At 36.8% G+C, this 14,495-nt stretch overlaps 3 protein-coding genes and 1 long non-coding RNA gene across 6 annotated transcripts in view; 2 read left to right on the plus strand and 2 right to left on the minus strand.

Annotated features, from left to right (window-relative positions):
* Window positions 1-2,589, minus strand: part of LOC111862288 — a 60,042-nt gene extending 57,453 nt beyond the window's left edge. Inside the window, exon 1 of the mRNA XM_023847553.2 lies at window positions 2,277-2,589. Coding sequence (XP_023703321.1) covers window positions 2,277-2,339 — 63 coding nt within the window. The 5' untranslated portion in view covers window positions 2,340-2,589. The remainder of the gene's footprint in view (window positions 1-2,276) is intronic.
* A 1,805-nt stretch (window positions 2,590-4,394) lies between these two features.
* LOC111862283 (mitochondrial import inner membrane translocase subunit Tim29) lies at window positions 4,395-8,357 on the plus strand. Of its 3 annotated transcripts, none has more exons than XM_023847543.2 (3): window positions 4,395-4,567; window positions 5,367-5,468; window positions 7,566-8,357. In XM_023847543.2, exons 1-3 carry the CDS (start codon window positions 4,450-4,452, stop codon window positions 7,955-7,957), a joined length of 612 nt encoding a protein of 203 aa, XP_023703311.1. In that variant the 5' UTR covers window positions 4,395-4,449; the 3' UTR covers window positions 7,958-8,357. The 3 variants fall into 3 exon arrangements, with proteins under 3 accessions (XP_023703311.1, XP_023703312.1, XP_023703313.1); XM_023847544.2 differs by lacking the exon at window positions 4,395-4,567 and adding an exon at window positions 4,659-4,992; XM_023847545.2 differs by lacking the exon at window positions 4,395-4,567 and adding an exon at window positions 4,661-4,938.
* Window positions 8,358-9,415: 1,058 nt separating this feature from the next.
* On the minus strand, window positions 9,416-14,200 carry LOC111862285. The gene is made up of 3 exons (XR_002842399.2): window positions 14,107-14,200; window positions 11,213-11,339; window positions 9,416-10,183 (listed from the first exon to the last, which is right to left on the minus strand). It is a non-coding gene; the product is annotated as an uncharacterized LOC111862285 (long non-coding RNA).
* LOC111862282 (nicotinamide riboside kinase 1) lies at window positions 10,165-13,235 on the plus strand. Its single transcript, XM_023847542.2, has 2 exons — window positions 10,165-11,023; window positions 11,285-13,235. The coding sequence occupies exon 2, from the start codon at window positions 11,768-11,770 to the stop codon at window positions 12,623-12,625; it is 858 nt and encodes a 285-aa protein (XP_023703310.1). The 5' UTR covers window positions 10,165-11,023; window positions 11,285-11,767; the 3' UTR covers window positions 12,626-13,235.
* Window positions 14,201-14,495: the final 295 nt, after the last annotated feature.

The following is a 14,495-nucleotide window of genomic DNA, read 5'->3' on the forward strand; positions in this document are numbered from 1 at the left end:
AGAAGCAAACATACACAGACAAAGCCACAATGTGAGAATCTGAGTTTCAAATAGAGCAGCATACAATAATAATAATAATAATGAAATTAATAAAAATAATGATAATAATAATAGTTTAATTAATTCAATATAAGATATAAGTTTCATCAACTGAGTTTTTGGTCCAAAGATGTCAACGTCCCTACAAACAACATTAGCAGCAGAAACGCAACTTTTACTAACAGAACAGACGTTGAACATAGGAAAGTCTCAGATATATCGAACAGGGACCCAAAGGCCAACAATTTCCAAAGCAGAAAGGCAAAGGACAGAACCACGATAAACCTGAATAAGGAAGAGCACATCAAGATGATATCTCCTCTTTTGCAAGGTGTGCAATTTCAATTGTTCCAAAGCAAAATCGTAACAGTAAACAACATTAGCAGCTGCTGCACATCTAGCAGAGGGCCAATTTTTACATAAGGAGCAAACACTGAATAAAGCAAAGTCTCTGATATACCAAGCAGGAACTTGGAGACCAACAATTTCAGGAACAGAAGGGCAGAATTTCAAACCAAAGTAAAATTGAGTAAGAAAGAGAGCATCGAGGTGATGTCTCCTAGTACGTAAAGTATGCAATTTTAACTACTCCGGAGCAAGAGAATAACTGTAATGGACTTGAGGGTAGAAATGATTAAAACAAAGGGCCGCAAACCTCTGCCGGATGCATTCCAGCTTGTTGGCATCAGTTGACATAATCGAATTCCACTCTACAGATGCATATTCAAGCTTAGATCTAACTAATGCAGTGTACAATCTGAGCATACAGTCTAGAGATGAGAAATTGAAAGTAATGTTACGAACTAGACCCAACACTTTAACACAGTGAGAGAAAATATAATTTACATGGTCATGGAAATATAGTTTAGCATCAATAAACACTCCGAGGTCTTTTATAGAATCAGTCTGGGCTATGGACGATTGACAAAGTTTATATTTGTAGATAAGTACATTGGTTTTCCTGGGGATATAACTTTAGTTTTACTGATGTTGAGTTTCATACAATTAGCAATGCACCAACCTTGTACAGAGTTAATGTCAGACTGAAATAGATTCATATTCATATTCATATTTATTTGCATTCATACTGTTACAGCTGCAACACTTGAACAAGTCAACTCACTAAATACATCATTGTTAAGAGCTCTAAAATCCTAGAATGTATTAGACTAAAAATAAAACTGTACTTGCCTTACAACATCACTAAAAATTTTAAAAATATAACAATAACTACTACAATTCCCTTTTCTTCTCTTTTTTTGTTAATTAAAAAAACCTTGCTATGCTTTCTCATGTCCCTGTTGAAGAAACTCATTCAATGTATAGAAAGGACGATCAAATAAAAATAATTTTAATTTATGTTTAAATTCGTTACATCCCTTTGACTTTTTAACTTCCAAAGGAAGTATATTATATAATTTAATGCCCATATTGATAACACTTTTCTTAAAAACTGATGTGTTACATTGTTGTACATGAAGATCATCTTTCCTCCTAGTATTATACTCGTATAAATCAGATAGCAGTCCTGAGGAGAATTAATGGCTAGGTATATTCTGATATCGTCAGCAAATAGTAGACACTTAGAGTGGATAACTGCATCACATATGTCATTAATAAACATATTGAAGAAAAGGGGTCCCAAGACAGATCCCTGAGGAACACCGAAGAGAACTTCAAAAGGCAAGGAAAGAACCTCAGACACACAGACCTGTGATTTCTGGTTGTATAAGTCATTGCAAAACCAGTTTACATAGCCACTAGAAATTCCTATAGCATTAAGTTTATGAAGAACAAGAGAATGTGAGATGTGGTCAGATGCATTGCTCTGATCAAAATAAATGGCATCAGCTCACCTCTGGGAGCCGACTATAGGGGAAATAATATCAACGTAAGTTACCAAATTGGTACTTGTGGATTTAGTTTTTGAAAAGCCGTTCTGATAAGGGCTAATTTTAGATTTTAGATAATGGGAAACATGGTCATGAATAAATTCAAATATTTTAGAAAAATTACTCAGTAGGGATATAGGCCTATCCGAATAACTCTACAATAAATCAGGCGAACCATTAAAAGTGCTCATAAGCCGACGAAAAAACTGACCTCCCTTCATATACAAGCAACTGTAGTTGTTTACCTTAAGACATGTAAAAATAATTAATTATCTAAAATGAAACAGCAGCAAATGCTAACTACCCTAAACATGCACCCAAATCAGGGAAGCTGTATATACTCACATCTTCAAAAATAGAACCCACATTTGCAGTAACCAACAATACTGGTGGACTTCTCCCCGCCATAATTCTCAGCTCTAATTTTAACTCTGGCAGTGCATTTCACAGGGCCTGGGGCTCTTATTTTTCAGAACACTCCTTACGCTGCACTACTCCGTCACATACTCATAGAACACTTCAGCAACAAAGACTCTCTTTACTTTTTCGAATATGCGTCGCGACACAATTTCTCCGCTTTAAAGCTCCTATGAATCCTAGGCGGTCTTCGAGCTCTTCGGTGCTTCGGCGCTACAAGCCACGCCTACTGTAACAGACGTCAATGGGAATATCGAAAACGTGAAGACAGCGAGACATTTTCCGAGCGGAAGGGATCGAATTCTCACGCATATTGATAATAAGAAATTATTTTCATCTGCATTATATCATAACATTTCAAATCGGATGCATAAGGTAATTTTATAACTTCATGCAACAGAAATTATTCCAATTTATCCCGTCAGAATATATCAACTTTCCGTTCTACAACCTTTCATAGAATTTTATGCTTTATGGTTCCTCTAGGTGCTCTAGGTGCTCTAGGTTGCCAACATTCTAAATAACAAGTGATAACAACAATGTACCAAATTTTTGGCTAAGCAGTCATTTCTACAAATGAGAAACAAGTTAATTCCTATAAAGGAGCAGATAGGGCATTCTAGTTTTCTCTCTTATGAATCTACCCATTAAAATATAAAAGTGCCACAATCTGAAGAAGAAGGAAAGCAACTGTTGTGGCACCTCCATTTCTTGGTAATGAAAGACTTTACACATCAAGGAAATCCGTAAGCATCAGCGTGAATGAAGATTGCTGTCTGCTCAGATGTAAATTCTGTATAGCTTGATTGCAGACGTTTCGGAGCGGGCGCCCCACAATAACAAGCCCTAAACTGTCAAACAGTAATAAATATCTGGTCATGAGCCCACATTGGGCTCGACACCAAGATCGCCGAGATTGACTGACTGGCTGTGATTTGCGTATTCGGCAGAACAGAAGTCGGTCAGTCACTCGAATGCACTCGAAGGAGTTAAAGAGTTCGTCAGTTCTCAGTCAGTATTCGGGAGTATTTGAGTGTTTAAGAAACTGTAAGAGTGGGGGAGACGAGGAATGCGTATAGGATATTGGTGGGAAAGCCAGAAGAAAGGAGACCACAGGGAAGACCAAGGGATAGGTGGGTGGACAATATTAAAATGGATCTTAGAAAGATAGGATGAGATGGTATTGTTTGGATTGATCTGGCTCAGGATAGGGACCAGTGGAGGGCTCTTGTGAACACGGTAATGAACTTTCGGGTGCCATAAATTGCTGGGAAATTCTTGAGTAGCTGCAGAATTGGCGGCTCCTCCAGAAGGGCTCAGCTCCATGAGTAAGTAAGTAAGTAAGCGGCCTCCTTAGTCTAGAGGTAACGTTCCCACCTCAAGACTCGTGGTACGCGGGTTCAAATACCCGGCGGAGGTCGTCGAATTTTTAAGGGCGGAAAAATTCAGGGAACAAGTCCTCCGGGAGGGACTTTAAGCTGTGTGTCCCGTGTCGTAACTTTAAAGAACCTCATATCTCCAAAGGGGATCACTGAGCCAAATTCCAGGACGTTTCCCGCCCAACTATAGTCTCTAAGGCCTCTGATAGATGGGGGAAGCATTATAGACACCGCTAAGCAAGTGGCCGAACTCGCTTGCTCGGCGGGACTGATGGTACGCACCATTTATCGGTAGGGTAAAGAGACTGGTAGAATATCATAGAGGGAAGCACAATAGATCAAACTGGTCGCGGTGCATGGGGAAACCCACCCTCTCTAAATAACTAAATAAAACTAAAAAAGTAAGTAAGTAAGTGTGACAGCAACGGAAAGTTCGTCGTGAGAGGATTAGCATGTAGCGATTGTGAATTGTGTAAATCAGAAAGAGTGTTATAATTAATTATAGTTATGACTTGTAGGTTGATAATAGAACCAATTAACAATCCGAACGGCGTCCACAGTAGCCCAAACACGCTACAGTACACTTGGTTGCAAAGCCAACTGAACATGGCACAGATGTTGGTATCCCACTCGCTAATTACTAATGCAGGGATTTTAGGAGAGATCCGTGGTAGTAGGTGGTTTGGTAGGTGATGAGAAAACTGAACCGTGGTAATTAAGCAATGGCATGGTTGGGTAAAATTGGTCGCCAAGTTACTCAGAGATATTTGCCTACTGGAATTATGAGATATGAGTTTAAGTTTCCAGAGAGGTACAGAGACACGTTCATTGAAAAATGGGGTAAGTGTATTTCAGTAGCATAACAGTTATAGTAGATAGTGTCTGAAGTGGGCTTGAATGGTTGTAACTAATGCCTTTATGGTCATGTTCACCCCTGGGATGGTCTAGCCTAAAAGTGTGCACTTGTTGATCTTGAGAAAATAGCTTGTTTATTTTTTTAGTCGCTTACATTTTGACTGATTTATTACTTAGGATTGTAATATAGCAGTGACAGTTCTGACCACTGGGTTGTGACACCGTCTAGTCTGGTGTATATGTACCAACGGTTCGGAGAAACGAATCCTGAAAATGGAGGCAGTAGATTCTTCCCAGCCTTTGATATATGACATGTCAACACATTGCAGGAGACCGTAATCATAATATTCGCTGCCGTGGGTACCTGAGAATCACAATTGAGTTGCAGTTACATTGTAATTTTGTACGATGTAGGTTAGAGTTCATGTATTGGGTCTAGTAAAACAAATATTCAAATTAGACGAGCTGGGGTGGGGAATGGTGCTAGGGTTGCTTCACCCTTCCCAGATTTCTAATAGAGGTGATTCAGCAACGTAAACACACTTTCAGATGAGCTTCAATTAACTGAGACACAAAGCTCTCAGATGCATTGTATTAGCCATGTTTTCGTAAATTTGAAAGTTTGATTTTGTACTGGCTTTTAGAATATGTGGTAAAAATGTAATTATGCAGCTGGAAGTACCCAGATAGTTGTATTTCAAATTTTTATGTGATTTTCCAAAGATCTGTGGTATTAGTTTTATTTTTCTCAAAATACTGAAATGCCTTTTCATAATTTTTCTAGCAAACTACTGGAAAAATCTATGCATAGACTACAAGGAGGTTGCTGTTGAAACAGTTGAAAGTGCACGTCAGAAACCAGTAAAAGCTCTGCTTATTTGTAGTGGTAAGTTTTTTCTAACCCAGCTTCTAGGAACCTGATTTAGTAACAGTCATTTTATCATGAAAAGTTACTGCTTAAGGGGGCATCAGCACATGGAACAGTTCCCTGGGATGCCTTGTCAGAATTTAAGAGCATTTAAACAATTTTTCAGTGGCATAAAATTGACAGAACAAAGGTGACACAATGATATATTTCATTCATGTTGCAGAAAGGTGTATATATATAGTACATGAATGGTACTTTGCTTTATTTTTGCAAATTGTCATTCACAGAGTGTTAACTTCCACCCACTCCACTTCTTAAAAACTGTCTGCACATGATGATAATCTATGAGATACACTGAATGGTACCTCCTCGCATGTTATGCATGTAATAAGATAGTGAGCCATACTGAGGCAAAATGAACCAGTCTAAGGAGTGATGCTGACATAGTGAACAAGAAGCTAAAGTAGTGCAGTCCAAGTACTGCCACTTCATAGTTTGGTGTGGGTGGTTTGATCCTGATTAGATTAGATTAACATCATGTAATTTATATTGTACATTCTCACAGACAGTGCAGTCAGGTGGTTAGCTGTGTATTCAGAAGGTACCAGGTTGAATTTGTAACCCAGCAGTTGGCCATCCTCATGGAGATGTGTTATGTTTTTTTTTTTTAGTTCTATGCTACCACCATGACCACTCTTCCATATCTTGCTTCTTCATTGACACTACATAAATTGAGCAGTCAGAAAAGTGTCATAGAAATAAAATTAGAATCAGTCCATCAAGAATATTTTGTGAAGTTTAATTTTTTCCATGAGGGTCTTCTGTCTAAGCAGGGCTCATGGTTAGCTTTTTCATGTTCATTAAATGTACTATGGGTGTGAAACTTTGTTTCTGACATTAAGAGGGTAATAGACAGGATGTTTAAGAAGAATATTTGGACCAAAGAGAGATGAAGTGATGGGAGGCTGGGGGAAACTGCACAATGAGCTTCATAGCTTGTACCTTTTGCCAAGTGTAATTAGAATGATCAAGTCAAGGAGGATGAGATGGGCAGGGAATGTAGCACAATTGAGGGAAAAGAGGAATGCATACAGGATATGGTGGAAAAGCCAGAAGGAAAGAGACCACTAGGAAGACCAAGCTGTAGGTGGGTGAACAATATTAAAATGGATCTTAGAGAGATAGGATGTGATGGTATGGGCTTTATTGATGTGGCTCAGGATAGGGACCAGTGGAGGGCTCTTGTGAACATGATGACGAACCTTCAGGTTCCATAAAATGCTGGGAGGTTCTTGAGTGGCTGCACAATTGGCAACTTCTCAAGACGGGCTCTGCTTCATGAAATTAGAATTATATGACATCCATCTGTATCCAAAATTAATCAGCCTACATCACTTGTGAGTACTTCAATACAAATTTGTTACAAAAACAATTAAATCTGACTAATCACACATTTTGGTGGTATCTGTTTACTTTGGGATGAGAAAGGAGGTAAAGGATTGCTATGTACAATTGCTGGCTGGGCCCAAAGCATGCTAAACATGTTTCTGGTTTTTAGGAGAGCAGTGTGAAGAACTGTTACTTCACTTGTCTTTAAAAGGAAATCTTGGATAAATTTCAGTGTATACAAGCCCTTAGGCTGCACATGAACTATTGAACTATCAACATTTGATACTGAAGTACTGTCAGAAAATTTGCACTAACAACTGACGCACACAAACTATATTCTCTACACAAACCAATAACCGGAATAAATGTATATCTGTTAACGGATTAAGTGTTTGTTTCCCCTTTACAGAAAGGTGCCTTCTTAAGTGGGTGAGGTTTGATATGTTTCAAGTTGACAAAAATAAACCTTTAATAAAGTGAAAAGACAGTGTTAAATTTCACATATGGAAGCTATATGTACTGGTGTATATTGACTGTTGAATTTCTTAACTTTCACTCTTATCAGTGGATTTTTTATTATTTGTGTTTTATGAGAAAAACCAGTCTAGATATCATGTACTCTTGTTTTCCACCAGAAAAAAAGGCCTTCTCACAGCCAGAGGTTCAATTTTGTGGATATTCTATATAGGTCTTAGAGTTTTGTAACAGTCTCTTTTCATTTTACAGGGCTGGCTTTCATAGCTTACTGTGCACACAGCAATCCAGATGAACAGAATTTTCGTGACAAATTCCTCTTTCATACAAATGAAATGATACTGGTTGGAGAGCCAATTCGTAACCCACAGGCTGTTAGTCACCTCAAGTTCCTTGAAACGTGTTATAACAAGGGTGTAATACGGACACTTGGTCTTGGGATCATTAACTTTATGTGGATCAGTGATTATGATAAGTCATCTGGGCTTTATCAAGCACATTGTGAATACTTAGAACCAAAGTTTTTAACTTTTCATAAACGAATAGTTGATATTGGGTTCCTTGGACAGTGGTGGATTCTGCAAAGAACTATGAAAGACTTTGATATTAATCCCTCAGAATTTGAAAACTTGCAAAATACTTAAGTGTGAGTAGTTGTGATTTTGTTTGAGGTAGGAGAAGTATAAATATTGTTATTTTTTACTAAAAATTGTCTTATTATGTATAAGTTCTCTTGTGGGGGGGGGAGGTGGTGATGTTTCACACCATTTTTTCCTTATGGGGACATGGGTGTTGTCTGAGTGTATGTTGTTGGTATCAGTGGTTGAAATAGGGATGTTTCTAATCTTTGTCCTCTTATGTAGATATTGATGTTACACAGTTGATGGCCATGTGTCGCATTCTTATACGCTATATTTTTAGCATAATGGAGTTTGTTTCTGGTTCTTTTTGTTTTGGTATGACTTAGTTGATTCTGATGTTGTGATGGTTATGCTATTGAGAATGAACACTTTAGTATCCTAATAAACTAAACTTATTTATCAACAGACATATTTACATATTAGTGACACACACAACAGGATGATAAACGTGGGAATGAATATAGCAGCATGTCATAAATGAGTATCAGAACATGAATCTTCTGGATTCAGGGACTGTTTTCCAGATTTGTGAACTAGAACATTTCAGATCGAAGTTGAACACAGGAAGAATGTGTTTATCTATATTCTGTAAGGAAGCTAAAACAAACAGTTCATAAGACATGACATTTTATCATTTTCAACTTCCAGTTTTCTGCCTTTCCCTAACTTATATTTTTTTTATACTTTCATATATCTGTAAACCCAGATGTAAAAGGTTTTTGTGACTCTACTGTTGGATTCGTTATGAACAAAAGGATATTTCACAAGGGTACATACACATAGTTTTCCCCATTCTTTCTGACAGCTTCAAGAACTTAACAGCTAATCAGAAATTCAGATAAATCACATCCACAAAATCAAACTGTTGCTTTACAGTGCAGTTAATAGTAGTTTTATCTGTATGTCATAAAATTCAAAGAATAACATAAAAAAATATTTTTTTTTAAACCAAATGGGTATGATGAGCAGATGAGGGATACTACATAATCACATTCTGTAATCTATACAAATCAGCTGGTGGTGTTCCAGCAGTGAAATATAAGTTGTTAAGCTGTACATGCAGATCATATGGAGGTGGTGTGAAATATACAAAAAAACTTTGATGGATTCAGCCACTTGAAAAACTGAGGAGGTGGGTACAATTGGCTTAAGATCATGCCTAATGTTGGAATGTAATGTTAGTGTTAAATCTCCATGTACTACCAGAGAAGTAGGTGTTACCCATCATTATTAATAGCAGCCAGAGCAACGTCAGGGGCACACGGGTTCCAATCCTAATGTCATTGGATTTTTTTTCAATTGACCTAATCCTTCCGGCCGCACTATGGCCCTGGGGTTCACTCAGCCTCTAACAGAAATGAGTACCAGGAATTAAAGAAATAATTTTCCTGGGGAGTACAGCGTGGCCGGCGCGTAAGGCTGACAATCTTACTGCCATCTTTGAGCTGATTGTCTAGATAATGTGGGATCCTCAACGTCTCACAACCCTATGGGCTTTCATGGCCTGTTACAGGGATACCTTTACTTTTTTACAGAGCAACATCATTTGATAGGTAAAGTAACAAATGTTTCATTGTGATAGTTGGCGGTTTTCCTTTGTATCCCATTTCAAAACTTGATTGGGAAACCAGCTAGCAAGCATGTTTCTCATGATTTTCCTCAGGCCCTCCATGAAACATGTCATTCATACTTATTCTTTAATTTTCCAACGTTTCAGTTGAGTGCCATTAAAATACATTTTGATGTTCCCATTCAGGTATTCATTGTAATTTCTCAAGAAAAACTTGATAAATTTTCACTGCTCACAGATGTGATGGTTAAACAAATTTATTATTGAAACTTGCATGATTCAAAGGCTGTATGTAAAGATCCAGATGTCAGTTCTACTGAATATGACAGTAAGTCTGCTATATTTAGTTTCCAAATTTTTACCACTTCTAACCATATAACTATTTCAGAAGCATATACCACCTCATTGCCAATGTGTCTGTGTTCATTGTGTTCTATTAGTCCAAGTCCGATCTGTGCTGCTGGAAATTTTCTTACAGTACAAATAATTCTTCTGTTCTGTCACAGTGAATTAATTTTTCACTGACTTGGGAGTGGAAAGGGTTAATTTTGTAATTCTATATGGATGTCTGTTAGCACCTGCTTACACTGGTTCCTTGCTCGCGGATTTTCTTCTTTTTTCTTCTACCCTGTAGGTGGAGGTGGAGGCGATAGGTTCCTCTGAAACATCGGTTAACAAAGTATCTACATGGCGCCACATCCCAAAAGACTGCTTTCAAAAAATCAATGCAATAAAACTCTTTTTAGTTCTCTATTTAAAAGAACAGATTTCCTCACTTTCCTTGGGCAATTTGATTTTCTGAGCAGAAATTCACAGCATTTAAATTGATGGACTCTGTTTCAACCTTTATAATTCTTTATGTTAATATTTTGGCAGTATTTTTCCAGCTACTTTCTCTCATGCCATCAGTAGAAGTGGTCAGGTAAAGGAGTGATGAAAAATGTCTTAGTGACCATGTGATTAGAAAAGGAGGTGCTGAAAATAGTACCAAAAGAAGAATCTACAGCATTTACTGAAGATGTTAAGAAATTTTAAGAGGAATATTTTGTGAACAGATGCTGAGAGTTATGTTTATCAATTAAACTTTGTGGAATTGTTCTCAGTATTCTGCAGCACAAAGATGACTCAGCAGGCAGTGTTCAAATAAATTACACAATTCCATACAGTTGATATGTGAATATTTATGAAGGAATTATGTTATTAATTACGCAACAGATAAGGTCTACATAACACACAAGTTCAAGACTTTTACTGATTTCACTGCTTAGAAACTTTGAAGTACTCTGAATGGTTTTGAAGATTATAAAGGAAAATAAATTTGTGCTTTGAAAATGCATCAGATTAAAGGCTTCTTTTTATGAAAGGTCCTGATTTTGTTTCAAGTGATGTGACTAATTCTTATGAAAGAAAATTTTGGACTGAATGAAAGACTTCAAAGTTCTTATTTCTGTTATCAAGGAAACTTGCCACATGAACTGAAGTTTATTACAAATCTTGAGGTAATTGTTAGGGGAAAATATGAGTATATAAATATTACCTGAAGTTAAATAAAAGGACACAAATGAGTGATGCAGCATTAGGTAATATACTGATTATAATAAGCTGTCTTTCCTTTTGCTACTATACAGCATGGGTTATTATGCTACCTTTTCCTGATTCTGACCATGCCATCAATCAACAGTTCCCACCTGTTCGTTATGCACTGTTAGTTCCTGCTTCCATAGGTCTGGCTTTCATTGGTACTTTGGTTGTGTTCACAGTGTGCCCTATCCAGTGTGCAACAGATCCTCATGAATGAAACTGTAATCTGCATCTCTGAACAAACACAACAAAGAACAACTTATTTGTTAAGAAACTGTAAGAGTTACTGAGAGAATATGCAACTAGTTTAAGGAGACTACGTGAGAAGTAGTTTCTAAAATTCAATATAATAGTTTTCTTCCCACTCTAAGAGAGAATGGACATGTTAAGAACTCTCTTATAAAGTTTAATCAATGCAGCATCTGTGATTTTATCTATGATATATGACATTCCCCTGTGAATGAATTATCAATAATTTAATATATTTTTGTTTGTGCTCATTATGCTCACTGTTTGAAGTACATTCCTTTAGCATTTAAATATTTCTACCAGGATAATAAGTGTATATTTTAAAAAGGAAAGTAATATTATCTGTTAGAATAGGAGAGGTTTATTGAACAATTCAGAGCTTTTTTTGAGTATATATATATATATATATATATATGAGACAGCTGTGCGTTAGAAATACACTGAAGATAAATATGTGGCTTATAGTTGGGGTGTCAGGTGCTACATGCAGTGGCAAATCAACAGTAGCACAGTCTCTGCATAAACAACTACCTGGTTCATTTTTGGTATGTCAGGATGACTTCTTTCTGCCTGTAGATAGCCAGCAACATACTCTGATCCCAGCCTTGAACCATATTAATTGGGAAATCATGACAAGCCTGGATATGGAAAAAATGCATGCTGTTATTGAAAACTGTCTTTTCTCTGACAGTGCTAAAACTGTTTTACCTATCACCAGCTTAGTAGAGGCTGTTAACAGGGTGGCAGGGTCACCTCTCCATGCAGAAAGTGATAAAATTGGAACAGCTCTTAATATCAATACTGGATGCCACAGAGCAATACCAGAAGATATGGTACAGTTCAAACCAGATGGCACTCAATCAATGGCAACATGTGAAATAGACACTGACAACATATCATCAAAAACAAAGATGGCAGATGGCCATGGTGACAAGCAAATATTGGGCGTTCGTATTCTCATTATCGAAGGATTTCTCATTTTCAATGACAAGAAAATAGCTGACTTGTGCCACTGTAAGTACTTCTTAACTCTCACCAGAGAGCAATGCTGGGCAAGACGAAGTGTCAGGCCATATGATCCTCCAGATGTACCAGGCTACTTTGATCAGTGTATATGGCCTGAATATGAGAAACATCGTGATGAAGTTTTCAAACAAGTACCAAATGTTATTGTCATAGATGGAAATCAGAACAGAACCAGTGTATTGAAACAGGTTCTACTAGGTATTACTCAAAGAGCTCATGAGTTGCTTCAATTACAGAAAAGTTGATGGCTAAATTATGTAGCTGTTCTACTCTGGATGAACAGATATTGATGAAGTTTGGTGTTTTAGAATTGTTACTGAAATTCAACAACCAAAGCAAATTTAGTCTAATATGATAAAAACTGTCATATAAATGTCCAAATACATTTTTTCAGATTAGTATTTACCAGAATATAACACAATCCTCCTCCTAAAAATTTAAATTAATGTAAAAGCAATATGTTTTAAAATCAAAAGAGAATGAATGAATATGTTCCATTACACAGCAAAAGAGAGAAATATACAAAAACTGTAGAGAAACATCATATCACATAAATGGGAAATATGGCGGTATTATTAAACTACAAACACGTGTATCAATCAGGACAAAAAGAAAAAAAGAAAGAAAGAAAAAAGGAAATGTTAATCCAAAAGCAGAATATGGTCACTGCAAACTGTGACAGCAGTAGGACTCTATACCTGAGGTTATTTTAGAATTAACAGACATTAGTTTCTTGTCAACTTTATGCAGAAAGACAAATGATTTCATATGATGCATTTAAGATAATGGAAATCATTTGTGCTTTGGGTTAGAAAGTCGTATTTATAGCTCTGTGAAGGATGTCTAAGTTTCACTGAAGATACGTAGTATATTAGAAACATGTTTGGTGTGAGTTGTATTTTTATGGATTCATGCAGTGTATTGGTTTTCCAGTTATAATACCAAGACAAATTTTTTAGAGTCACAATTTAATGCAGTATAATTTGACATAACATATCTAATTTTGCCCTTTCAGACTGAGATTTTTCTAAATAATATACAAGAATTCAGTTTATACCTGGCAAGAAACACATTACGTCTCTGCTACAAAGCCCAATCAGTTAATGTAGTTTAGGGAAACTATTGCTGTTTATTGCAACAATCCTATGAAACACTAATACACTCTGTGGATAGAATGCAAAGTTTTAGTATGTTAGAGCAAATGGTATATATAGTAACAACTGAGCTTGAAAGGGTTAACCATCTACATCAGCCCATGCCATGGAGAGCAACACTGCCCATTCTGTAACCATGCGAGTGCTCTGGGCTACTGGTAAACATTCATCTTAATCATGTCTATTGAAACCTGCATTTAACGTTCTTTGGGCAGCAGTGAATTTGAACATTAAATGAAGGAAAATCTTAAAACTGTGGAATATAAAATGCGGGTTCCACTGTATTTTCATTCACTTGTAATTATAAGGTGACACTTCTTTTATTCAGGAAAATATGATCACATATAAACTGACGGCTAAGGATTGGGATTTATAGTGATCAGCATGAACTGAATTCCATTAGTGAGAAGTGACAAGACAATGAACTGGCACAGTATCACATTCCATGCATAAATTCTTGTTCCCCATTAAAACTTTAGAGAAAAAATGTTACAAAGAATGCTCCTTAAAATTCTTGTTAAGAAATGTACTGTTTTAACATAAAAAACAAGTATACACAAATACATATTTACCTATATTATATATTGGGATGGGGGGCATGCAGTAGCGTAGTTGGTTAAGGGACTATGCTACAAGCTGGAAGGTCGCGGGTTCAAGTCCTGATGAGATCATTGGATTTTTTCAATTGACCTAATCCTTCCGGCCGCACTGTGGCCCTGGGGTCGACTCAGCCTCTAACAGAAATGAGTACCAGGAATTAATTAAATAATTTTCCTGGGGAGTAAAGGCGGCCAGCGCATAAGGCTGACAACCTTACTGCCATCTTTCAGATGATTGTCTAGATAATGTGGGACCCTCAGTGTCTCACAACCCTATGGGCCTTCACAGCCTCGTACAGGGATAGCTTTACTTTATTTTTACATATATTGAGATTGTTATAATACTGTTATTTCCAGCAACT

The sequence above is a fragment of the Cryptotermes secundus genome, unplaced genomic scaffold, assembly GCF_002891405.2.
Source record: "Cryptotermes secundus unplaced genomic scaffold, Csec_1.0 scaffold88, whole genome shotgun sequence".
In the NCBI taxonomy this organism is placed as follows: domain Eukaryota; kingdom Metazoa; phylum Arthropoda; class Insecta; order Blattodea; family Kalotermitidae; genus Cryptotermes; species Cryptotermes secundus.